This window comes from Protopterus annectens, chromosome 2.part0, assembly GCF_019279795.1.
Source record: "Protopterus annectens isolate FY-2018-M chromosome 2.part0, PAN1.0, whole genome shotgun sequence".
In the NCBI taxonomy this organism is placed as follows: Eukaryota; Metazoa; Chordata; order Ceratodontiformes; family Protopteridae; genus Protopterus; species Protopterus annectens.
The window spans coordinates 886,130,648-886,156,620 of NC_056728.1; the positions used below are offsets into that span (position 1 = coordinate 886,130,648).

The 25,973-nt window shown below is 37.0% G+C and overlaps 1 protein-coding gene across 1 annotated transcript in view; it reads left to right on the top strand.

The window, feature by feature from the left end:
• Window positions 1-25,973, top strand: part of GC (GC vitamin D binding protein) — a 641,498-nt gene that overhangs the window by 287,862 nt on the left and 327,663 nt on the right. Inside the window, exon 7 of the mRNA XM_044061140.1 lies at window positions 4,469-4,598. Coding sequence (XP_043917075.1) covers window positions 4,469-4,598 — 130 coding nt within the window. The remainder of the gene's footprint in view (window positions 1-4,468; window positions 4,599-25,973) is intronic.

Here is a 25,973-nt window from a genome sequence, read left to right on the forward strand (position 1 = left end):
ACTCCATAATGTTACTTAAACTAATAAAGTGATGGGGGGGTGAGGCACACTAGTCACTGGGCATACAAGATATACGATAATGGTACTTCATCTATTACAGGTATCAGAGGGTGGAGTAAACCATGGGAGTCAGACAATTCAGACACAGGTACAGGGACCGAGTGTACGGGTCTGTGTTTTATGTACTTGTGTGCAATGCCTACACAAGTAGCAGTTCATTATCATGATGTGCAGACCAGCACTTATCTGCTCATTGCAATACTAACTACAGTTCAGAGAAATGCAGATTAGCTGACAATGAGGTCTTTCCTCAATGCGCTGAATGTGCTTCTAAATCGCAAAATAGCATTGTGGGAGTAGGACCTTTTTAATGTGAACAGTATGGTTCTCAATAGTTCCTTTACTGAATTCCCAGGAACATTTCTGCCTGCCCATAATGTCCCCCCTTCAAAGTAGTAAAATTGACAGTCTGTACCCCATTCTGTGAACATTAATAAACTGCAACTTGTGCATAGTTTTACAATGATGGTTTTTTACACTCTAATGGCACTTTCTTCGCACAAATTTCATCATAGCCATCTTCAAATTTAATGTTTTTCATATTTAATTTGTAAAACTATCTTAATGTTAACTATAGTTTGCAAGTGGTGTATTTTCACTGTTCAGCTTGGGCTTTTTCTTCAGACAGTGCATGATCCTTTTGGATCAGTGTTATCATTCAGTTAACAAAATGAAAAAAGGGTAAATTAAGTTTATACTTTTTTTTCATAATATAAAATGAATGTATTAAGCCTAATGCCTTCCATCTTTGATTATCTAATTAAATTTTCTGGGGAAAATCCATAGTCTGAACAAATGATAAAAGAAGAATAAAACTGAAGTTACAGAGTTTATATAGTAAAAATATTACATTTAGCAATGTACCCTTCTGCTGCAGAATTTGTATTTATATAATTCACATTTAATGGTTTGCTATTCATTATTTCATTCTTTTGGCAGTGTAAAGGTTGAAGAGATTGAAAAAATGCTCTCAGACTTAATGGAAATACATAAAAGTAGAAAAGTGAGTTCAGGAATTGCAGTTCACCAGTGCTTTTCCTAGGGCCTAGCATTACTTGGGCAGCAGCCACTGACTTCAGATCTGCTATGCATGCCTTTGTTCTGTTTGTCCCGGATGTACACAGTTTGAGGGCATCTCTTTTATAGTATTCCGTGTGTGTGTGTGTGTGTGTGTGTGTGTGTGTGTGTGTGTGTGTGTGTGTGTGTGTGTGTGTGTGTGTGTGTGCGTGTGTGTGTGTGTGTGTGTGTGTGTGAGTGTGTGTGTGTGTGTGTCCTGTCTCTCCAGACAAAAGATCCTTCTTGGTCACTAGGCTTGAACCCTCATAGCCTATGGGGAAGAGTGAATGTGCAGTGGACATCATACTGTGCACTTGACATGTGCACCCTAACACTCAGGATCTGCTCAGTTACATTGGTATGTAAGTAGGTGTATAACATGGTAGAAATACTCATATAACAAACTCTAGCCAACTTGCTAAAAGGAGATTTGGAACTACCGCTGTTTTCATTTTGTCTGATAGAGGCAGTGGACCCCACCCCCACAACCACTTATCCTCCAATTACACTCATGCCTTACAGAAAAGAGCAGTCTCATCCTTGTCACTTCTTTTTCCCTAATTTAGCTTCTCTTGTACCAGGTCTATGTGTCCAGCCCAGGTTATATATATTTATAGCTTACCTTCATCCCACTGTGCTACAGAACCGATATGTGATTCAGAAAGCTAATGCATATGGCATAAACCTGGGATACACTGAGCAAGTCAGTGTGCATTTCAGAAAGTCTAATGTGCAAGATTTTTAGATAATATGTACGCAGTGGATTTCAATTCAGAAGGTTTTGTGCATATTCTGTAGGATTTGGGCAAACTGAAATTTATTTTGCAGAGGCTGCTGATGGTCCAGCAGTGGTGATGCCAGCATGGTAGGCTAAAGGCATTGGGCTTCAGTCTAAAATGAGAGCTAATAATTTCCTTTCACTTCTGCAATTTTAACATTGCCAAATCAGAAGAATTTCATGGTATTTGTTTACATGTATTATCACTTTTAGTATGCATGTTATTTTTTTTCTGTGTCCTAATCATTGCAGTAATTAATCAAAGAAATGTATTAACACAATAAAATTATGTAATCTTCCACTGGAGCATTTCTCACCCAACTTCCACTAAAAATGAGTTATGACTACCCTGATAAACAGATATAAACAATTTGGTTTTCTTGCTTTATAGGGTATTTGCAGAGCATGATTTGGAGTTTAAACACTTCTTCAAGATACCTCCTGTGATATTTTGATATAGAGTGTTGATGCTTGGACCACTTTGTCTATTCTGTTGTTATCATATAATGGTATGTGTGACAGATGAGGGGCAGTACATGTACTACCACTTCATATAATGGTATGTATGACAGATGAGAGGCAGTACATGTACTATCACTTCATATAATGGTATGTGTGACAGATGAGGGGCAGTACATGTGCTACCACTTTATATAATGACATGTGTGACAGATGCTGAGAGGCAGTACATGTACTACCATTTCTTATAATGGTATGTGTGACAGATGAGGGGCAGTCCATGTGCTACCACTTCTTATAAAGGTTACTTTAATGTGTGATGATTCTGAATTTTACCATTTACAACTCTTTATTAATGATAGAACTGTTTTATATACTGCGGTGGTGGTGCTGCTGTAGCGTTGTCGCCTCACAGTAAGACGTTGTCCTGTTCAATTCTCAGCTAGAGCGTCTTCTGTGTGGAGACATGCGTGAATGGGTGTACCTTCATTGAAGGTTGTGCATCAGAGCTGGCAACTCGGCACATAAAAATCTACTGTCAAACATTAGCGGACCAGAGTTCCGCTGTAGCGACCCCTAACCAGGAAAAGCCGAAAGACACAACAGCAACAACATTGTTAGGCTTGTTTTACATTTTTTGTACTGCATGTATTTAGTCAAAATAAGCATGACTTCACTTGAAGGTGTTAATGTCTAACCTAAATTCTTTTATCTCATTAGCTGCTCGGATGATTAACAAGTATAAGTTGTTTTTCTCGTCTGTTGTAAATATATGGCATGTACTAATCTTCTGAGGAGGGTGCAGCATTTTTCTTAAGTGTGGCCATGTTTAAACTTCATTTAATGAGGAGATTGCTTAGTTTAGTACTTGCCGTTAGGATTAGCGGCTGTCATTTTGACGTCAGTACTGCTGATCAGTCTCACCTGTAAATGTCTGTTACAATGGATGGCATTCAGAAAGAAATTACCACCAGTGCTATGTGGAAAATGGTGATATTCTGCAATTCAGAGACACTCGAAAGCTTCAGTGAATAAAGTCTTATTAGAGACTCATTATCATGTCTCTGAATTGAACATAGCATAGTTAGAACCATGCTATTGTTCCTGCTACTTAACAATGTCATGCAGTAGAACAGGCACTTAACAGCATACACATGCACACACAAAAATGAACATACACACAAGCTCCTGCATGCACATACTCAGATTTACAGTACTTACCTTCTGTGGCACTAACAGCCTCTGTCTTGCACAGATATGCATCCATGAATGCCATCAAAAGTTGGTGTATATTTTTTTCAATTCAGTGCCTCATTAGCAGGGTAGCATGCGTGAATGGGCGTTCCTTCGTTGGAGGTTGTGCATTAGGCCCGGTAAGCCAGTACATAGAAATCTACTGCCAATCATTAGCGGACCGGAGTTCCGCTGTGGCAACCCCTAACCGGGAAAAGCCAAAAGACACAAACAAACAATTAGCAGGGTAGCATTCCTTAACACATTCTACCTCAGAGTCTTGTACTGGCAAAGAACAAGGGAAAGATCACAGAAATAATTAGCAGTAGAAGGGCCCCAAGACTTCGGCATTTGCATGTAGACATCCCCAGCAAGACTGACATAGCACTATCTGCTTGTGCTTTCCTGCTATAATGGAGATACGGTGGTCTCTGAATCAGAAACACATAAAAAAGATGCACAGAATTGGTTTGCATCTTTTAAGCTGGGTCTCTGAATTATTACTGTTGTTTTTATAATATATTCTTATTACAATTTATCTCTTAAGATTTTATCTGAAAAGAATGTACCTACTAAGCCTAGTAGAACTTGTCTTTATGAAAATGTGTATTAAAAATTGAAGTAATCAAATCTGCATATTTAGATAAAATGATTGTACTGTATTAACATTTCCATGCTGTGAATGTCACTCAACATTAGCTTACATAATATTTTCTTACATTTTTAGAGTCGTAGTATTCTCCTAGAAGGTACTAGATGCTGAATGAAGTGAAATGGTCTCTGTTGCTTTGTAGATGAAACTATTGTAACGGTTTAACAATTTTTCAGTACAATGAATATAGCTCTACTTTATGCTTCTGTACTTTTTTTCTTACATTTTAGAAGTGTGGCAGTATTGGCCCAGAAGATACCAAGTGCTGAATTAAATGAGATACGTCGTGTTTCTTCACATCTTATAAATACTGTTTCAAAATGCTGCAAAGAACAGTCTGCAGATTGTCTGAAAAGTGAGGTAAATATGTAACATTTAGTATGATTTATTCATTTAGTTGTTGTTTTTCTTTCAGCTTTTCCCAGTTAGGGGTCACCACAGCAGAACTCTGGTCCACTAATGATTGGCAGTAGATTTTTACAGTGCCAAGGTGCCAGCTCAATGCCCAACCTTCAACAATGGTACACCCATTCACACATGTCTTTCAAATGCTACTCAACTGTGGGGAGGACATGCAGACTCCACACAGAAGGTGCTCCAGCCAAGAATCGAACGAGAGAACCTCTTGCTGTCAGGCAACAACGCTACCGCTGCACCATCGCAGCTTTATTCGTTTAGTACTGTTTGCATTAGAATGCTAATATGGAGCACTTTCATTTGTATGCCAGAAACAAGAAAGATTTTCAGTCATTCATACAGGGTCTGAAAAAAATGTATAGAAGCCTTGTACATCATTTTATGATACTATCTATTTGCAAACAGGCTGACAAGCAAGCAAGCATTTGTTGTTGTTTCTGCTGTTCAGACATTTAGACAATTTTGACTCATGTATAACATCAAGTACTTTAGCACACCAGGCCTGTCTCTCAAGAACTGCTTCTTTAAGTTCCTGAAAATTCACAAGTTATTTGAATTTTAGTTTAATAATCAGGCCTTGATTTTGTTATAATCATAAGGTTTATTTCTTGAAGCACTGACTGATTCAATCTTTGTAGACAATATGATGTATTTACTTTTTAAAATCATATCAAGACATCCGTTAACTTTCCTTCCAAAAAGCAAGCATATTTAAATTTCATGGCTGCATCACTATCTGCAGAGACTTTTGAGCCCAATTTTATAAAATCTAATACCATCTAGAATTCTTCCCCATCTAATAACAAAAAATTGCTAGGGCTAAGTGACATCATTTTATTTATTTATTTGTTTGTTTATTTCTCTACTTGTACCCTCATTACCAGGCTTATCAACCACTCATCCCTGTCAGCCATTAAAGTATTATTGTCTGCAGGTCTGAGATTGTTAATATTTCTCACTTCACTTCAGACTCCAGCATCTGATGCATCAGATCCAGTATTTTGCATGCTACCTTCAACACATACATTGAATCAGGACAATAACAATATACAGCTCTCAATCTTAAAAAAAATAATTTTCCATATTCAGTCCTAACATTTGATTTTTGTTCAACATACAAATTCCTGAGAAGGCACATGAGGTGACGTGATATCTACATATATGTAAGAAGTTGCCACGGACTGTTATAGGACATGATTAACAGCTATAGAGTAGTCATTTAAATATATTTTGGAACTACCTTGCTTTTTCCAATATCCAGTAGATGTTGGCAATCAGATCTGCATAGCCTATGCCTGTTGTGCATATAGCAGTTCTCCGTTCATATAAGTATATTGGTAAACACTAGGCTAGCTGTCCTTGTGGGTCTTTTTAAGCCTAACTACTTCCCTGTTTGTGCTCAAACTAAACTATCCCATTTGTTTAGAGACTGTCTTTACCCATCCCATGGCCAATTATATATTACTCCTAATGAGAATAACTTTGATGATACAGTAGATAATTTGAGGAGACCCATGCATGGGATAAAGCATTTAGGAGTGGCCTCTGTCAATTAGTAGAACAGGGGTAGTCCTGGGATGAATGTTGTATTTCTCATCCATAGATCCAAGATACTCTTGAATATCGACAGGGATGATCTTTGTTTTATGTGGATGAGGATCTGTTGCTGTATTGTAGATTACTTATTGCTGGAACCTAGCTTGCAGAATGTTAAACATTACCTTGCCAGTACATACATACATACATACATATATACAAATGTTTCAAGCACGAGCATTAAAGCCCTTCTAGCTTGCCAATATGCCAAAACACTTGTTCCCATAATAAATGTCCAGACTGTTCTTAGAAATATCTAAAATAGTACTTGCTTTAATGTAATTTGGTAGTCTGTTCCATGCATCAACTACTCTGTCTGAGAACCAATTAGTAGTACATTTCTCATTCCTACAGAATCTCCTACATAGGTTGTATGATGATTCTCTAGTACCTTTTGTTAACCCCAAACATTCCCAGAGGTAGTGGTCACTAAATGCCCTATATACCTGAATAAGATCTCCTCTTTGATATCTTTAAGAGACACTGTACGAGTTTAGATATTTTAGTCTTCATAATAACTTAGACTTTCACATCCATGGATGCTCTTAGTATATTTCCTCTGTACTCTTTCCATATTATTCATGCTTGTTTTCCTGTAGGGTTTCCATATTATTATTCCATACTCAAGTTTGGGTCTAATGTAACTAATAAACAATTACTTCATTATGTTTGATTTCCTAGACTTTATAAATCTTTTTATACAACCTATAGTTCTAAAACTATCATTAGCCAATTGGTTGATATGATTAGAAAAACTTATAGCTGAATCTACCCATACACCCAGGTCCTTAAATCAGTTTACAGTTTCAATCACTGTGCACTGTATTAAATATTCACCTTTCAGTTTATGCCTCCCATATTATTCTCCTGTGCCTAAATGGTCAATTTAGTCAAATTATTTTGCAGACATGCCTTATCTGTAACACTTGTAATCTATTTACCCAATTTTAGGTCGTCAGCATATAGACTGTAGAACACCTCAGATGAAAAAGTAAGGTCTGAAAGATACAATCTAAACAAGTAAGGGCCTAGGACAGAGCCCTGTGGTACACCTTGACTGTAACCAAGGATTTCACCTGTCCAGTTGGTGTGTGATACATGCCATGTCCTATTTGTAAGCCATACAGCTATCCATCCTATCAATAGTACATCAATACCTAGTTGTACTAATTTATTGATCAGTGTTTTGTGCATGATCCTGTCAAATGCTGAAGTTAAATCTATATAAATCACATCACAGCACAATTTTTCATTCATAGCTGGTATATTGTTATAGAACATCATGTTACAGATTGTACTAGATCTATTTTCAACATATGCATGCTGATATATGGTTTCAAATCCCAACCTATCCAGTTCTGACAATAATTTATCCAGTATCACCTTCTCCATTATTTTTCCACAACATGAAAGTAGACTTAAGGGTCTATATGATTCTGGGTTTGTCCTACTCCCTTTTCCCTTAAAGACAGGTTTAATAAGTGCATGTCTCCAGTCTTGAGAAATCTCCCCATATTTATATGACCTAGTGAATAATAGATGTAGTGGCAGTGTAAGTTCTTGCTTAAGTATTCTCAGGTCTTCTTCTTCTTTCGGCTGTTCCCATTAGGGGTTGCCACAGCAGATCAACTGTTTCCATTTCTTCCTGTCCTCTGCATCTTGCTCTGTCACACCAACCACCTGCATGTCCTCTCTCACCATATCCATAAACCTTATCTTAGGCCTTCCTCTTTTCCTGTTACATGGCAGCTTCATCCTTAGCATCTTTTTCCCAATATACTCTGTATCCCTCCTCAGTACATGTGCAAACCAACGTAATCTTGCCTCTCTGGCTTTGTCTCCAAACCTTCCAACCTGGGCTGACCCTCTAATATACTTATTCCTAATCCTGTCCATCCTTGTCACACCCAGTGCAAATGTTAACATCTTCAACTCTGCCATGTCAAGCTCTGACATCTGCCTTTTTGTCAATGCCACTGTCTCCAACCCATATAACATAGCTGGTCTCACTACCCTCTTGTAGACCTTCCCTTTCACTCTTACTGGTACTCGTCTTTCACAAATCACTCCTGAGACTCTTCTCTACCCAGTCCATCCTGCCTGTACTCTCTTCTTCACCTCTCTTCCACACTCACTATTACTCTGAACTGTTGATCCTAAGTACTTAAACTCATTCACCTTCACCACCTCTACTCCCTGCATCCTCACCATTCCTCTATCCTCCCTCTCATTCACACAAATATATTCTGTCTTAGTCCTGCTGACCATCATTCCTCTTTTCTCTAGAGCATATCTCCACCTCTCCAGGGTCTCCTCCACCTGTTCCCTACTCTCACTACAGATCACAGTGTCATTTGCAAACATCATAGTCCACGGGGACTCCTGTCTGATCTCGTCTGTCAACCTGTCCATCACCATTGCAAATAAGAAAGGGCTCAGAGCTGATCCTTGATGTAATCCCACCTCCACCTTAAACACATCCGTCACTCCCACCACAGACCTCACCGCTGTCACACTACCCTCGTACATATCCTGTACCACTCTTACATACTTCTCTGACACTCCAGACTTCTTCATACAATACCACAACTCCTCTCTAGGCACCCTGTCATATGCTTTCTCTAAATCCACAAAGACACAATGCAACTCCTTCTGACCTTCTCTGTACTTCTCCATCAACACTCTCAGAGCAAACATCGCATCTGTAGTGCTCTTTCCTGGCATAAAACCATACTGCTGATCACTAATCATCACCTCCCTTCTTAACCTAGCTTCCACTACTCTTTCCCATAACTTCATGCTGTGACTGATCAGTTTAATCCCTCTGTAGTTACTACAGCTCTGCACATCACCCTTATTCTTAAAATCGGTACCAAAATACGTTTTCTCCATTCCTCAGGCATGCTCTCACTTTCCAAGATTTCATTAAACAATCTAGTTAAAAACTCCACTGCCATTTCACCTAAACACCTCCATTCTTCCACAGGTATGTCATCTGGACCAAAAGCCTTTCCATTCTTCATCCTCTTCATAGCTATCCTTACTTCCTCCTTGCTAATCCACTGCACTTCATGATTCACTATCCACACATCATCCAACCTTCTCTCCCTCTCATTCTCTTCATTCATCAACCCCTCAAAGTACTCTTTCCATCTGCTCAACACACTCTCTTCGCTTGTGAGTACGTTTCCCTCATTATCCTTTATCACTCTTACCTGCTGCACATCTTTACTGGCTCGGTCTCTCTGTCTAGCCAATCGGTACAGGTCCTTTTCTCCCTCCTTAGTGTCCAACCTTTTATACAACTCTTCATATGCCTTATCCTTAGCCTTTGCCACCTCTCTCTTTGCCATGCACCTCATCTCCTTATGCTCGTGTCTACTTTCTTCGTTTTTACTTATTCCATCTCCTCCCTGAACTTTGCTTGGATCCAGTTTGCACAGTTCTTTTTCAATATAATCTAATTTGATTCCAGTATCTGGGGTTACCTGGATGTCACTAGGACAACTTACCATCCCTTTTGTGGAGTCAACCTGTTTTGCATAAGATTTTGTAAATATATCTATAATCTGTTGTGTCTGAGAATACATTTTAGAATCTGCACACAGTTTATCAGTTTGTGTATCTTTACTCCTTCCACATCTTATGTATCTATAAAAGGTTTCCTATTATGCACAATGTCTTTATATAAATTTTCTTCACATTTTTCTTGATCTTGTCTAACACTATGCTTAATCTGTTTGTCCAGCTCATTTATTTCAATTTTCAAAGTTGTAGTTCGGCCTCTCTTCCATTTCTTATATTTTTTGTCTCTCACCTTAATCAGGTATCTTGTTCTTATGGAAATATACCCCCTGATGTTGCGTGCCTAGATCCTGATAAATGTTTTTTGACTTTTTGCACTCAAACAATTTCTCTTTCAAAACTTTCCACATTCCAGCTGCAGTTTTTCCACTGAACACCTCACTCCATTTAGTTTTATATAGTAACTGTTTTGCTTCCCTATAATCTGTAATTAACCTTCTGTGCATTGCTTAGATTTCAGTTTGGCAGAATTACTTAGCAACAAATTAACCTTTATGACTCCATGATCACTGCACATCAATTGTGGTAAAACTTGAGTTGAAGTTACAGTAATTTGTTTGGGAACACAAACAATATCTAGTACATTCCATCCCCTGGTAGTTTTTTTTACAATCTGAAGCATTTGTTGTTCCTGAATATACTCTGTGAATCATTTCTTTACTAATGTTGTTGAATCAATATTATTCCAGTCTGTTTCTGGTAAATTTAAGTCCCCAGCTAATATTATTCTTCCCTCCTGTGTTTCATGTAAGAAATGTATGAATTCCTCTAGATCATCTGCACTTGACTTTGGTCTGTACACTCCAACAATTGTTATATGTTCCAGGGTTGTCTTTATTGTCACAGTTACACAGTCTATAGTACTGGTGTTATCACTGAACATGTAATAATGACAAGTCTCATAGCTATCTTTAATCCCTATCATAACACCTCCACCTGATTTTTTGTTAGAATGTCTGTTACAGTAGAAACATTTATACCCTGACAGACCTGGTTTTCAGTCATTGTTCTTTAACCATGTTTCACAAATTATAACAACATCAATCTTGTGGGAATGTAGCGCATTTTCTAATAAAAAAAAGTTTATTATTAATGCTCCTAGCATTAGCAACCATCAGAGGTGCGTCAAATGTTGCAATCTGTGAACTGTTACATTTTTGATCTGGCAAAAATCCTGGCTAGTGTTTGTCAAATATTGCAAAATATCTGCTGCAAAAATTCTCTTCCCTGATCTAGACAAATGCACACCATCCTGTCTGAACACGTGTGCCCAAAAGAAGGCTCAGATGCTCTATACATTTTAATTTTTTTAAAACAGGACATTTTTTCCATGTAGGTGTTTATCCACAAAATATTTTCATTCACAGTGACCTGACTACCCTTTCTATAGGTGATTTGTGAAAAATATGTCCTAACACCAGTACAAGCTATACTATCTAGTAGGGCTGTCAGTTCCCGACTAACAGTCAGAGAATCTTTGTTGGTGACATCATTTGTACCAACATGAATAAAAACAGATCAACACTTCCTTACATTAAGGCGTTCCAAGGCTTGTTTCACATCTCCTATTTTTGCTCCTGGCAAGCATAGCACTACTCAATTTTCATTATCATCTCTGAAAATATAACTCTAATAACTGAATCTACAATTACAAGAATATCTTTGCTGAGCATCTCTGAAGAATCTTCAGCTTCTAATACAGTAATTCTGCTCTATCAATTGTTACAAAGGATAGATCTTCATCACTTTTAGTCTTATTAATTCCACTGTTTTCATTGTGTATTAAATTCTCATCCAGCTGGCATTGTAAAGCCACAGCTTGAGCCATGTAGTCAACATCTGTCTTTCTCTTCTTTTTTCTTACAGTAATGTTCTTCAATCCTTCCACGTTCAGTTTTGATTTCTTCCTTTTCACCTGCCCCTTGCCTCTTTTTTTTTTATCTTTTCCATTGGAAAGGTGATGCCTTTTTCTGTAGACTGAGGGTTTTCTGATAGATATCTTCATTCCCTGTCACCAGTGTGTTACATAACAAAGCAGAATCGTTTTTGCTACGTATTCTCTTTCTTTTACAGTCATTATTCAGTTTCTTTTTCTTCTTTGTTATTTGTTGAGAACTTCTTCCTTACTTTTTTAGTTTCCTTCTAAACAAAATGAATCCTCAGATTGCTGAGTACTTGCATCCACGATTCCATAGTTCTCAGGGGCTTCATCATGTTTCATAGGAGTTGAATGTTCTTTGCAGAAAATAGATGCATCATTTCCTAAATCTGTTCTATTTGTTCTATGTCTAACATTATTTAGTTCATCAGTCCCATCATTAATATATGATACAACAGTGCTCCAAACCATGCCAATTGCATATATGCAATCATCATTAAGGTGAGATTTGCTTCTAACAATGGTAAGCAGGTCATCCAACTTTTGACACGAGGAACAACGATCACCAGTGTTTTCAGCTGTTACCTTTAAATATGCATAGCATTTATTACACTGTACAAGATACTTGTGCATTAGCAAATCGTTAATTGTATACTCATTTAAAGAATCCATATTCGGCTTTAATTGAATAAAATATTGCAAAGGAAATAAATTTCACAAAGTCAGTAGCAAAGAATGCAAAGGAACTTAAATCAACTTACATGACAAAAATTATGCCAGCAATATCCAACTAAATAATAAAATACAATAAAGTTGTTCTGACCATACAAGTTCTACCAGCCAGACAGACGTTGTAATTTCTTTATGTCCAGTAGCTTCTGCTCACTATAGCTCGCAGTCGCACCTCCTTTTAAGAGTAAAAATAAATAAAACTGCACAACAAATCACAAACCAAGACACGATTGTTGTGATATGCTCAGAATTTTCTTCTCTGCAGTCTGTGTACATTTATAGCTGTCTAGGCCCCTTGTGGTGTCTAGAGCTTGCCTGTCCAAAACCTATCCCTTTCTCACAACCAAAAGTGAAACTGAAGGTAAAAACAACAAAATATGAATCAAAGTAAAGCTTGTTAATAAGCAGTCTCTTCCTACCTACACACAGTTAAAATTTTTATTTTATTTATTTTACATTTGTTGACTGGGCTAGTCTAACTGGATATTTGTCCATTTTCAGTAGAGGCCCAGGGAGAAAAGCTCCAAGCATGAACAGTAAGCAAAGTTAACAATATATAACAAAGACATGCATGGAAACAGTACAGTGGTAGCATTGGTTAAAATAAATAATATAGTAATATAATTATAGAATAGACATTATGCTGAAAGTTAAACTAAGTAAAACAGGACAGGTATACTAAACACAAAGTGGGTATAGCACAACAGAGTAAAGTCCTTATAATTTATCCTCTTTCTATGACAAAAAAAAGTAACAAGATTTAGAGGCCTAGGTTGGAGGCCTAAGTTAGGGGAGTGGGGAAAGATTTCAGTCTGGATTAGCACAAGGACAAAGCCACTGAGTTTTAAGATGTTCTTTAATATGTTTTTTAAATAGAGAAGTAGAAGCTAGGTTAGATAGTTCAGGAGGGAGCTGATTCCAGTTTTTACCTGTAATGTTTGAGAAAAGTGAGTCACCAGCTTTGTTGTTCAATTTAATCAAGGAGACCAGGAGTTTATTAGCAGAACGTAGTGTAGCTAGATTTTTATAAGGTGAAATCAGATTAGTGAGGATAGGGGTATCATTGGGGTGGTATAGGATTCTTTGAGTGATAAGTAACTGTTGACAGATTATGTGGTTCTGCAATTCTAGCCATCCTAGTTGTTTGAGGTTAAGACAGTGGTGAGTTTTAAAGGGAGTGCATGTAATGAATCTAGCTATGATGTTGTAACAGGTAGAAAGTTTGGAGATGTTGTTTTTTGATGTTGTTGTTGTTTTTTTATCACATTAAAAATGTGGTAACAAATGCAATATAAATTTTAAATAAAACTGCTCTTACCAGTCAACTCCACAACAAATCACAAACAAGACAGGATAGTTTTGATATGCTCAGAATTTTCCTCTCTACAGTCTGTGTAAATTTATAGCTGTCTAGGCCCCTTGTGGTGGCTAGAGCTTGCCTGTCCAAAACCTATCCCTTTCTCACAACTAAAAGTGAAACAGTATGAAAATCAAGTGCAACAATAATTTCAGCACTCCTTAGCATTGCCTTTTTTTTGGGATTAGAATATAAATTGACCTTTTCCAATCCAACAGCAACTGTCATATTTTACATATTTGCTGGCAAATTCCAAATGACACTGTAATACCATCCATCAGTGTGCAGAATTTAAAGCTATTCAGTTGGAATTCCATCATATTCCATGGCCTTATTATTAGCATGGCTTTCTAAGGCCCTTTTAACTTCATTCTCTGGGATGTCTGTTCTAGATCAGAAAGCATAACATAGTTTGTATCCCCTGTGAACTTCTGTTCCCAGTTTCAGCTTTCCCTCATTTCAGTTGTTTACCTCAATTATTGGCTGCTGTTTTGCACAGCTAAAAAGGGAATCCCCTTGTGTAAGAAAACCTACAGAAAAATGGCATACTATACTAAAACTTATAAATTATACATTATTACAATATAATAATTAATTAATTAATTATTAATTATAATATAATTATACATACAAGTAAGCCAGCTATTTTCATTTCCCTTTATAGGGAAGCATTTGTTAAGTTCTGCCTCTCATTTGCAGCATTTTTGGTTGCTCTGTAATCCCTGATTCACCCCCTACCCACACAACTGACAATTTACATTTGTTGGTTTCTGTAGTATGAGATTTCCTTTATGTGTTGGAATTCTTGTTTCAAATAACTTTTTAAGGAAGACAGCATTTACTGTATGTTATTATATGGGATACTTATATTATCTGAATCCTGGGTCAGTGAGTCAGAGTTTCTGAACTTCTGCAGACTGACTCCTGATGACACTGGAGGTTTAACCAGCTTTGCTCCTTTCTCACCCCCAATTCCCCAGCCACCACCAGGGTTACATTTTTACTACAAACCATCCACACCATCTATTCACTCACTTTGCCCCACCCCTTAAAGTTACAAAACCTCTGCAGACTTCCTCATCAAAACAGCATGCACTTAATATTCCATACATGCAATAATATACAAAGATATATAATATACTGTAGCATCCAACCACTGCAACACATAAACACATGCTCTATCACGCATTCCAAAAATCTTTTTGTATATTATCATCTCTGTTCTCAAGGAGCAACCATTCCAAATCAAACAATGTTAGTTAATCTGGTAATTAAATAAACAAAACAGTGTAAGAAACTTCTCTATGTGGAAGATTTTCAGTCCATATATTTCTAGTTAATCACTGTATATTAATCAGATCAGACAATAGTATTAGAAATAACGAACGTAAACTCATCTTAAGTCAAAACAAAACAAAAAGTAATAACAGAAAATATATAATTGTACAGCATTACTAAGTATTCAAAAGTAATCCAAGCAAGGCAGGCAGTCTGTTTCCAGTCGAAAATCCTTTATTAAGTACACAGACATGCGATCCAAGTAAAACAAAAATAGTGTAATAATTTCCTCACAAGCTTTCTAAATATATATATACTTTTTATCAGGCATGGGAGTGGTTTATTGTGCTGTAAAACAAAGTGTTATTGGTACACATGTTAAATTCACATCCCTTCCTACATCAGTGTGACATTCGAGCTGGTCCTGCCCTACCTAGTAGCTGTCATAATAATATATAACCCTTATGTACTTTAAATAAAATTTATAATGATGTGGTACCTCTTATTTAACCGAATTATTAAGTAGATTATTAAGTCTGTGATTTTATCCAAGACAATATACTACATGGCTGGAAATATATCAACCTTAGTTCATTTGGCAATGTCACTACTGTGTCTCTCATCAGTAGCATAGTAGTAACAGGGCAACTGCCCTGGGTGCAAAGTGTTGGGGTGTGTGATTAGTTTTCAGATCTCTCTTTTATGCATTTGTGGTCAAACATGAGTGCTGTAGCACTCTGTGTGCAGTCTAAACTGTAGTAAGTCATTTGTTACACTTAAAAGTAAAAAAAAAGAAAAGTTTAAAAGAAGTCATTTTTTTTAGTAAAATGTGCAGGAGGGTCAGGGGCAGTCCACAGAAATGAGATTTAAATAGCTGGGGTAGGAAAGGATGGGTTGTGTCATGCATCTGGCCACGTGGTAGGTTTGACAGTAAAAATAACTGATATGTTTATTTATTTGATTAATTTGTTTGCCTTTCAATGGAGGAGCTGGGGAGGGGGAGGGTGAATCTGACTGCAATAAGCCAGTGAAGTCTTTGGCTTATTAAAGTAATTTGTTTTATTTTTAGTAAGCTGGGATGTGTGAATCTGCCCGTAATATGCCGATACCATCAGCTTATTAAAGTAAAGTATTTTTTTTTTTTTGCTATTCAGTGGAAGTGCGGGGGGGGGTTGAATATAACTATACTAAGCTACACTTCTCTCTCTCATACCTCTCTGATACCTAATATCCTACCACTTCCCCTTCATTCCACTCTCCTCTTACACACCAACTGCTTCACATTTACACAAGAAACCTATGAGTGCACAGTAGCATTTCCCCCTTCACTGTACATCTTCATACATCTTCACTTTTCCAAAGTTACCTATCTGAAACTGCTTCAACCACAACCCACATTACAACTTTGCAATGAGCCAAATACAAATGTTTACCTATCACCCCAAACCTACTGCACACTATATGTTTGTGTGGGTACATTTAGCCTAACCCTGGTTCAAGAATCACATTAATCCACTCATAGCCCAAGCCATACCCATACAGTAAAGCTCCTCCACAACTTCTCAGTATTAATCTAAGATGTATGTGCAATACATTCAGAGACCTACATACATGGATTTATGATTACACTCCAGATGTCTTCTCCGTAAGTAAACGTGGCTAAAACCACAAACCAAAGATGAGGAAATACTTCTCCAGGCTACAGTATACTAAAGATGATAGGAAAGGTAAAAAAGGTGGTGGGACAGCCAGTTTTCACATGAATACACTTTTAACTTAGTCCTTACTAATACACCATTCCCCAGTTCAATAATACTGAACTAATTATTGCCTCAGACTTAGGCAGAAAAGTACATATTTCATTGCAGTCTACATTGTCTCAGTCAATAGCATTCTCACATTTGCAGATATACTCTCCTTGGTTGTTAGTAACATCATCCAGGAAACAAATATTTTTGGTGATTTTAACAATGACTAAATTCAATCACCATGAGCACATGTCAGCACTCAATAAACGTATATGGCTTCACATAACTTATAACTACAAACATAAAGTAAACTAAATCAAGCAATAACTTACAAATAACAAAAGCTTATTTGGACACCAATATGCACGTCAAAATCAATTCCTTAAACAACCCACAGATTCATAGAGTTATGTATACTAAGCTGCTAGATGTCATTGTAGGCGAGTACCTAACTTTCAACTGCATATACAAGAAGACACATCAAAAACTTAAAATATTATGTTAATTTATAACAATATGTCAATAATCCTAGTAGAAAGCAATGTACAGCTGTCTACTATCAACGCTGTTTTATACCTCCCATAAACATATCCATGCCAACGCAACTTCCATGCTACAACAGTGGTACAATGAAACTGCCAGGTTTGTCTGCAACCTCCCTTATAAGAGCCATTACTGCACAGCCCTCAAAAAACTTACCTGACTGGAATTACCTTATCTCCTCAGCATAAACCCAAACAGTGCCCAGCATAAAAGTATCAGCCAATCTTATCTACCTACCCCAATCAGAAGCTAGTGTTCAACAAACAAACCCTCACTAGCTTCTCACAAAGTCAGTAACTCAACAAAGGAAGCCCTTTATTCCACTCAGTTCCCCCAGTCTATGTAATTCTCTGTCTCTAACACCAATACTCAGTAACAGGTACATCAGATAAAAGTCCATCTCAAGGACTCCAAGCTAAGTTCTCGCTCCTCACTAGGCAAATTCTAACACAAAGCTGCTTTCTATCTTCTCTCTTATCAACACTTTTTCACATTTTTTCCCTCCTCAAAACAGTTGAACCTCCATAATAAACAGTAATGACTTGCTTATAAATAAGATATCTCTCTCTCTCTCTCTCTCTCTCTCTCTATATATATATATATATATATATATATATATATATATATTTACACACATACACACATATTTACAGTGTAATTATCTTGTAAATACTGCTATATCTCTATTCCAACTATTCCTGACACTACAGTCCACAACTAACATTATACTACCTACAACCTACTGCTTACTATACTACCCCCTAAAGGGTACATTACCCTAATGCAACCCAAAAAACTTGTATAACTTCCACTTTAATGTAGGTATTTGTTATCTGCTTATCCAGCTCCATGTTTATAGCTGTTCTATTACAAACTGAAGTATGTTTTTACAATAATACATTATATTGTGATTGCATTATTCTGAAAACATACTTTTTTCAATATGGTTTTGAGTAATGGCAACCAATTCAATATGGTACTGTGCATTATTTCCTAAAACTGCATTATCAGAGATGACATTGATTTTTAATTTGCTTTGTATCTTGTATTATATTGCATTGATGGAGTTTTATTTCCTGCAGATTCATTTAAAAGCTGTTCTTCTCCCAGTTGGACTTCACTGACCAAGGAATGAAAGACATGAACTGAAGAGAAATGGAATGCACCTATGTTTGTTCCATTCTCCTTCCATGTTTTCACATTTAATTTCACATTTATTGTCTAGCAGAACAAAATCACGTATAGAATTATAAAAGTTATATTACTCAGCATTTATTTTTATTTCCCATATGATTCCTTAATTTGCAACAATACTAGTTTTATAACTGGCATACTTATTTTTATTTTTACTTATCATTGGCCGCAATCTCAAAAAGAAAAAAAAGAAATAACTAGCCAGACCAATTTTTAGATACAGCAAGCTTTGTGTTAGTGTAATTGCTGGCAACTATAAATAAAATAATATTGAAAATAAGCCAAAGCAGTCTGTGGCCCATTTGCAGCAAACAGGACATTGTACTACATGCTAGGCTAGAGCATCATTTAGGAATATAATAACGTCCAGAGTTTAGCAAGTCTGAGACACTTGCATGGCTCAGCTATGAATGCCAAGACTTGCAGAGGAGCTCACAAGTTCTGTGCATCTAGCATACAGTATACAAATTAAAATTGTCACCTTAACTGTCTTATGTTACTACAGAAATTTGTACAAACTAGGTAGCTCTACAACTGCTTATGATCTTGAACTATGACCCTGTGCTAGCCCTCAATATACACCGTACAGAATCATATGCTAAATTCCCTAATGCAAACACTTTTGTCATTCTGCCTACAGTGAATGTTTTTTTTTTCTCTCACATGCCTCAAGCCATCTCAATCAAAATGAGAGGGAGTATGTGTGAAAAGGTGTGTCAGTGTAAAGCCATGAATCTGAAATCTCTTCTACAAAGGTACTGAGCTTGTTGTCTAACCATTCCACTCAATATTCAGCAGGTCAGCACTGCACTAAAATAAAAGTTTCCCTTACAACAGACTCTGTGAAATTTGTGGCTGCCTACATGGAAGCAGTCTTTAAGACGAACTTTTAATTACATTGCTACCCACTAATAATTATACCAGTTATAGCAGTCTGCAACACATCCACTGCAACCCATAAATAAATAATAAAATAAACATTTTAAAGGCTATGATAGATATGATTTGGAATACATACAAGTTAAAGCTGAAAATGTATTTAGCATTGTCCTTTTTTCCTTAGCACCTATTCCGTTATTTATGTATAGGGACCCTCACAACTAGCCTTAGTTAAATATCTGGCTTGTAAGTTTGCTGCAGTATCACTTTTGTGTAGTTAATTTTATAGTTTTGTTGTATGTCCATCTGGAAACAATTCACTTTGAAAATTAAAAACCTTTCCCATCATTAAGGTAATCCCTGGGTTGCTAAACAAAACTGCACAGCAAAAGCTCTATCTAGAGGAATTAACTAGTAACTCATTCTTAAGCTCAGATGATACAATTACTTTATTGGCAAGCTTAAGTGCGTGTTTGTATAGTCTAGATTAACGTTTTTTTTCCCGTGCAGTACATGCTTTTACTGGCATAACTAATGTTGCTGCCATACCTGTTTAATTCCAGCCATCAGGCTTTTTTTCATATTTTCACATCCATTGAGGCATCTCCAATATCTATACCTTGCAATCATCTCACTTTTAGCTGTTTATATACTAGATGTAAAAATACAATGCATTTCAACGTCTTATTTTTTTATTTTTGTCATTTTTACCATCAGAACAATAATTTAAGTTCTATTTTATGGCTGTGATATATTTGGTGAAGAATATTTGGTATTATGCTGTTCCACAGTGATACATAGTCATAGCAATAGTGTATATTTGTAACTATTCCATTGTTTCCATGTAGACTACAAACAAATCCAGAACCCATACTGGGGTTATTCAAGAGCCTTCTAATAGTTAAACTTGGTTCAAAAAATGTAAAACCTATTTATCAACAGTTTCTTGAACTGAGTCATAAATTTACTTGTTTTTTTATTTCAAGGGATAGACTATTACAAATAATCCCCACCCCTTGGTGAAAGAAATCATTCTACCCTTTTATTTATTTTATTTATTTATTTATTTTATTTTACATTTGTTTACCAAGATTGTCCACCGGGCTGAAAAAAAGCCCCTTTTCAGTGGAGGTGCAGGGAAAAAAGCTCCACATTTACAAGACAAACAATAAATTCTCAAAAAAGAAAATGCACCATAGTACGCATAAACCTTCTAGAGAGTCAAATATATTTACAACATCTGGAGACATGCTCCATGTACATAAATGAATTGTGATAAAAGTATAACAGGTGGATACTGCACTGGTAGCATGTCAAAGGATAAAATGTCCATATATATAAGAGTTAACATCTTAAATAAACATAAACATTTTAATGAGAAGGCAGAAAGTTAAACTGGACAGGGAGTGAAACATATTCCTGCCAATTTGGTTCAAGTAAATCAGTGGCATTGTATAGGCTAGTAAACAGTAGTAGTAGTTCAGAAATAGTGGAGACATTTAATTTAAGCTGATAGGGGTAGGATTGTTAGGGTGAGCCTAAGTAGTTGACATATGAGCTAAGAGTAGTACAGGAATGGGGTCTTATTAATAGACTAGAAAGTGAACTGTAGAGTGAGTGTACTTGTATTGTGGAAGCATAATTGTCAAACAGGGAGAGTAGAGTAGTTTGTCAGTGCAGTTAAGTAATAGACAAATTAAGTACTGTAGAACAGCTGTGGTAAGAACAGTGGAAGCCATGTTGGAATGTGGGGAGGAGGAGGGTCGTCACATAAGGTAAAGTGTGTGGGAAAGAGGGAGGAGAGAGAGGGTGACACTATTAGAGAACTTAATAAGGGCTAATGTTTGAGAAAGTGGGTGAAGAAGGGGAGATATAAGAGGAGGAAATAGATCATCCAGGATTGGTACAAAAGCAGAGCCTTTTGTTGGTGAGGTGTTCTTTCAGTAGTGTTTTAAAGTTTAATGCATTGCTAGTACTGATGATTGTTTGGGGTATGGAGTTCCAGATTTTGGATATTTTTTTGATATGAGGGAGTCACCATAGTAATTGTTGGATTTGGCTACTTCTAGAACAGGTTTCTTGGTTATTCTTAGGGATATTTTGCTACTGTAGGGATGGATAAGGTCTTTTAGTGCTGGACAGTTGCTACGGTGGTGCAAATATTATGTGTGAAGTTTAGTTGGTTAAAAGTTAGTAAGTTTGGAAGTTGCAGCCATTTCAGTTGGTAAAGTGAGTTACAGTGGTGTACTCTATTGGGGAGGCCAGTGGCAAATTTTGCTACTTTGTTGTAGCAAGATTCTGTCTCTTTCAGGTCTGTTTTCCTAAGATTAGTCAATATAGGTGAGACATATATAAGGGATGAGAGTAAGTGTGTGTTGGCTGTGGATTTTCTGGTGGTATTAGTAAGGAAAAGTTTGACTTGATATAGTGAGCTTGGTTTAATGTGTACCTTTTTAATGGTAGTAGCTAGATGCTTATCAAATTTAAGATTGTTGTCAATAGTAACACCCAGGAGTTTGGTGTACTCAACAGGTTATATTGATAGTGTTATTAGTGGAGCGGATCATGAAGGTTGGATGTAGAGGGTGTGTTTTTTTATCACTGAAGAGCATGGGTTTTGTTTTGTTGGGGTTAAAAATAAGTTGGGAGTCAGAGAGGAATTTTTCAATGTCAAGGAAGGCTTGTTGGGTAGTTTGAAGAGTTCCGGGAAAGAGTGGGCTGAGCATATAAGAGGAGCCATCTGCATGTTGGCTTATGTTTGCATGTCTGGAAGCTGAGTGGAGTTTGTTAGTGAAAATGCTGGATAGTAGTGGTCCTAGAATGGACCCTTGTGGTACACCGATAGAGACAGGCAGTAGAGGGGAGAGTTTATTTATTTTATTTTACATTTGTTGACCGGGCTAGTCCAGCTGGATATATGTCCATTTTCAGCAGAGGCCCGGGGATAAAAGCTCCTCAAAGACACAGTATAATTTATTTAAATGACAGTTTTTCAGATACAGATACATTACATATTTTAGCAATTCATTACATTTCAGTACATTTCTGCTTACATAATCTTAGTACATATCATATATGGATAGTTATAAGGAAATATTGATAATGACATTCGGTTAATATATTACAGCACGCTTTCTTAGTTGTTAACAGAATAGCAACTAGTATATACAGGTATAGTGATAGGTATCCTGAGATAAAATGGGTAATTAGTCAGAGTTCACACAAGGACATAACCAATGAGATTTAAGGTATAGTTTCAGTTTGGTTTTAAACAGTGTTATTGAGGAAAGGGAGGTCAGCTTACTGGAGAGTGAGTTCCAAGTTTTGCCAATGGTATTAGAGAACAGAGAGTCACCAGCCAAATTGTTGGTTTTACCTATCTGTACCAGTAGTTTGTTAGATGAGCGCAGAGCCTTAAGGTTATTGTAGGGGATGATAAGGTTGGTAAGAATTAGTGTAGGCTGATACAGGATCTTGTGGGCAACTGTTAATTGGTTAAATAGTAGTAGATTTGGCAACTCCAGCCATCCTAGTTTTTCCAGATTAATGCAGTGATGTGTTCTGAAAGTGGATCCTGTTGCAAATCTGGCAATATTATTGTAGGAGATAGCCAGCTTGTTCAGGATGTTTTTAGACAGGTTAGTATATATAGGGGAGGCATAGAGTAGAATAGAGTAGAGATTAAGTGGGTGTGGGCAATAGTAGCCCTAGCTAATGGGGTCAGAAAGGGTTTGATTCTATAGAGGGAGTCTATTTTTTTGTTGACTGTTTTTATAGTACTGTTAATGTGAGTATCAACGTTAAGGTTGTTATCAATTAGTACCCCTAGAAGTTTTGTAGTTTAATCAGGAGATATGATAGTACATTTGTTTGATGTAACAGTAAAGTTAAGTGGGGAGGCCCTACGAGTGGGAGTGAAGAGTAGGAGTTTTGTTTTTTTTTTAGGTTTAAGATGAGGCAGCAGTGTAGAAGCCATTTCTTGACTGTATTAAACACATTTTGGGTGAGAGTCTGAAGGTCTGATGGAGAAGTGGCTGAGCATATTAACATGGAATCATTTGCATATTGTATATATGCAGCTTGAGGTATTACAGAATGTAGGTTATTAATAAAAATAGAAAATAGGAGATTTCCTAATTTGGAGCCTTGGGGGACACCGAGGGCAATGGGGAGGTGGTTGGATAAGTTATTCTTCCACAGTACAACCTGCTGCCTATTGTTTAAGTAGGACTGGAACCATTGTATAGCCAGCACATCTAGTGACAAGTTTTTGAGTATGTGTATGAGGAATTGGTGGTTAACCATATCGAAGGCTTTAGAGAGATCAATAAAGAGGGCAGAGGATAGAGTGTTATTATTGCGATTTTTTGTTAATATAGTCAGAGAAGGATTAGAGGCCAGAGGTGGTACTATGAAATGGCCTAAAACCATGTTGGCAGTTAGCTAGTAAGTTATCTATTAGGTGGTTTAACAGTTGTCTGTGAATGCATTTCTCCATGATTTTTGCCAGAGGAGATAATATAGCTATGGGTCTATAGTTTTATAATTCAATGGAGTTACCACCTTGTGAGATTTTCCAGATAGATGGAATAGTTCCCTCGGTGATAGCTATGTTAATCAGGATGGAGATGGGATAGGCTATGACTTTTGCAGCTTTTTGCAGATATTCTGCAGATAGTAGATCAGCTGAGGGGGTGGTTGGTTTAAGTTTCTGAATAAGGATATAGACAAGGGATGTAGGGACAGGTTGCAGGTGAAATGAGGGGGGTAAGGTAGACATAGAGGTAGTCAGAGATGAGCTGTCAGGAGTTAGTTGATTGGCCAGAGATTGAATGGTCTCAGTGAAGAAAGTGTTAAAGGTATTGGCAATTTGCTTGGGACTGTCATGGTCAGAGCCTGATGGGGTGGGTGTGACAGAATGACCCGGGTGTAAAAGTGTGTTAATCCCTGCCCAGAACTTTTGTGGTTTGTTTTGATGGGTCTGTTGGAGTTGAATGTAGTAGTTTCTTTTATCCAACAGTATGGATTTTTTTTTTGTATCATTTCTTAGCTGTGTAAATTTTAGATGATTTTCAGGGCTTTTAGTAGTACACTTCTTGGCCCAGACTTTATTTCTAAGAAGCATTTTTGTTTGGTTGCTTTTGAGAGCCATGGGGCAGGTTTAATCCTAGTTCTAATGGTATGTATTGGCACATGGTAGTCTAAAATAGCTAAGAATTTAGTATTAAAGTATTTTACTGCTTCCTCCAGAGGTAGGTATTTGAGGGCTGACCAATCACATGCCTTACGTTCATTTTGGAAGATGTCTGGGTTAAAATTTTTATTGCTCCTTATTGTCCTATAGGTGATTGGGCTTGGAATGTCACTCTTATATCTGATTATGAAGGTAAGTGAATGGCTGCTTATATCTTCGCGGAGGGTCCCTACTTTGTAAGTTTGGTGATGGCTATTTTTGAGAATCCAGTCTAAGGTGCTTTTATTCAAATTGGGTTTCTTGGTCCTTGGTTTGAGTAAAACCATATAGATTAATATGAGTAGTAGGCTGTTCAGTAGTACAGCTATTCCAGTTGATATTAAAGTCACCGAGTTTCTTGGGGATAGTTGGTGGAAAGTCAGCTAAGGAGATCTTCTAGGGTGTTAGAGTTATTTCCTGGGGAAGATAAACACCAATAATATAGATGAATTTACATTTATTGAGTTGAATCTTGGAGATAAGGATTTCAGCATTACTAGTTAGAGGGGGTTTAGAGTCTACAGAGGTCACCTGTAATCCAGATTTGTATAGGATAGCTACTCCCCCACCCTTTTAGCTTCACGGTCTTGTCTCAAGATAATGCATCCTGGTGGGATAACGTAATTATCTTGTGTTGCTGGCTTGAGCCACGTTTCAGTGAGACATAGGATGTCAAATGAATGTACATCCTTGAGAGCATGTAGGTGGGCAACCTTGTTATTTATGCTCCTAATGTTAAGATGGGCTATCAAGAGTGAGTTGGGGGGTATGGTGAGAAATTGAGTGTTAGATGGGGGTTGGGGTATGGGGCTCTGTGGTCTTGATGGAATTTAGGCCAAGATTAGGATGTATATATCCATCTATTAAGGAGTGGAATTGTATTCTAAGTGTAAGTTTTAGAAGTTTACATATTAGGTACTGGAGTTTCCTAACTCTTGGGCTATAATATCTGATGTGAGTCAGTCTATGATATTTTGCTGGTAGGTAGGTTGTTGTGCAGTGTGCATTTGTATGGCTTTGAGAGACTGCTAATGTTGGTGTGGAGGTTTGCTTTGTGGGGTAATGAAATTCTAGGCAGTTAAGATGTTCATAGAATGTAAGTAGATAAGGTATAGATAAAATAGGTATGAGTGATAATAAGAGTATGATCTTCTTATTTTTGAATGGCATTGTGGAAGAGTTAGATATAGGTTAGGATATAGGGGTAATTAAGGCAGCATACAATGTTAAAGACTTGAGGAGGTAGGTTTTGCACTTTAAGGACTTGGGACCTGTGATTGGTTGTAGGAATGGG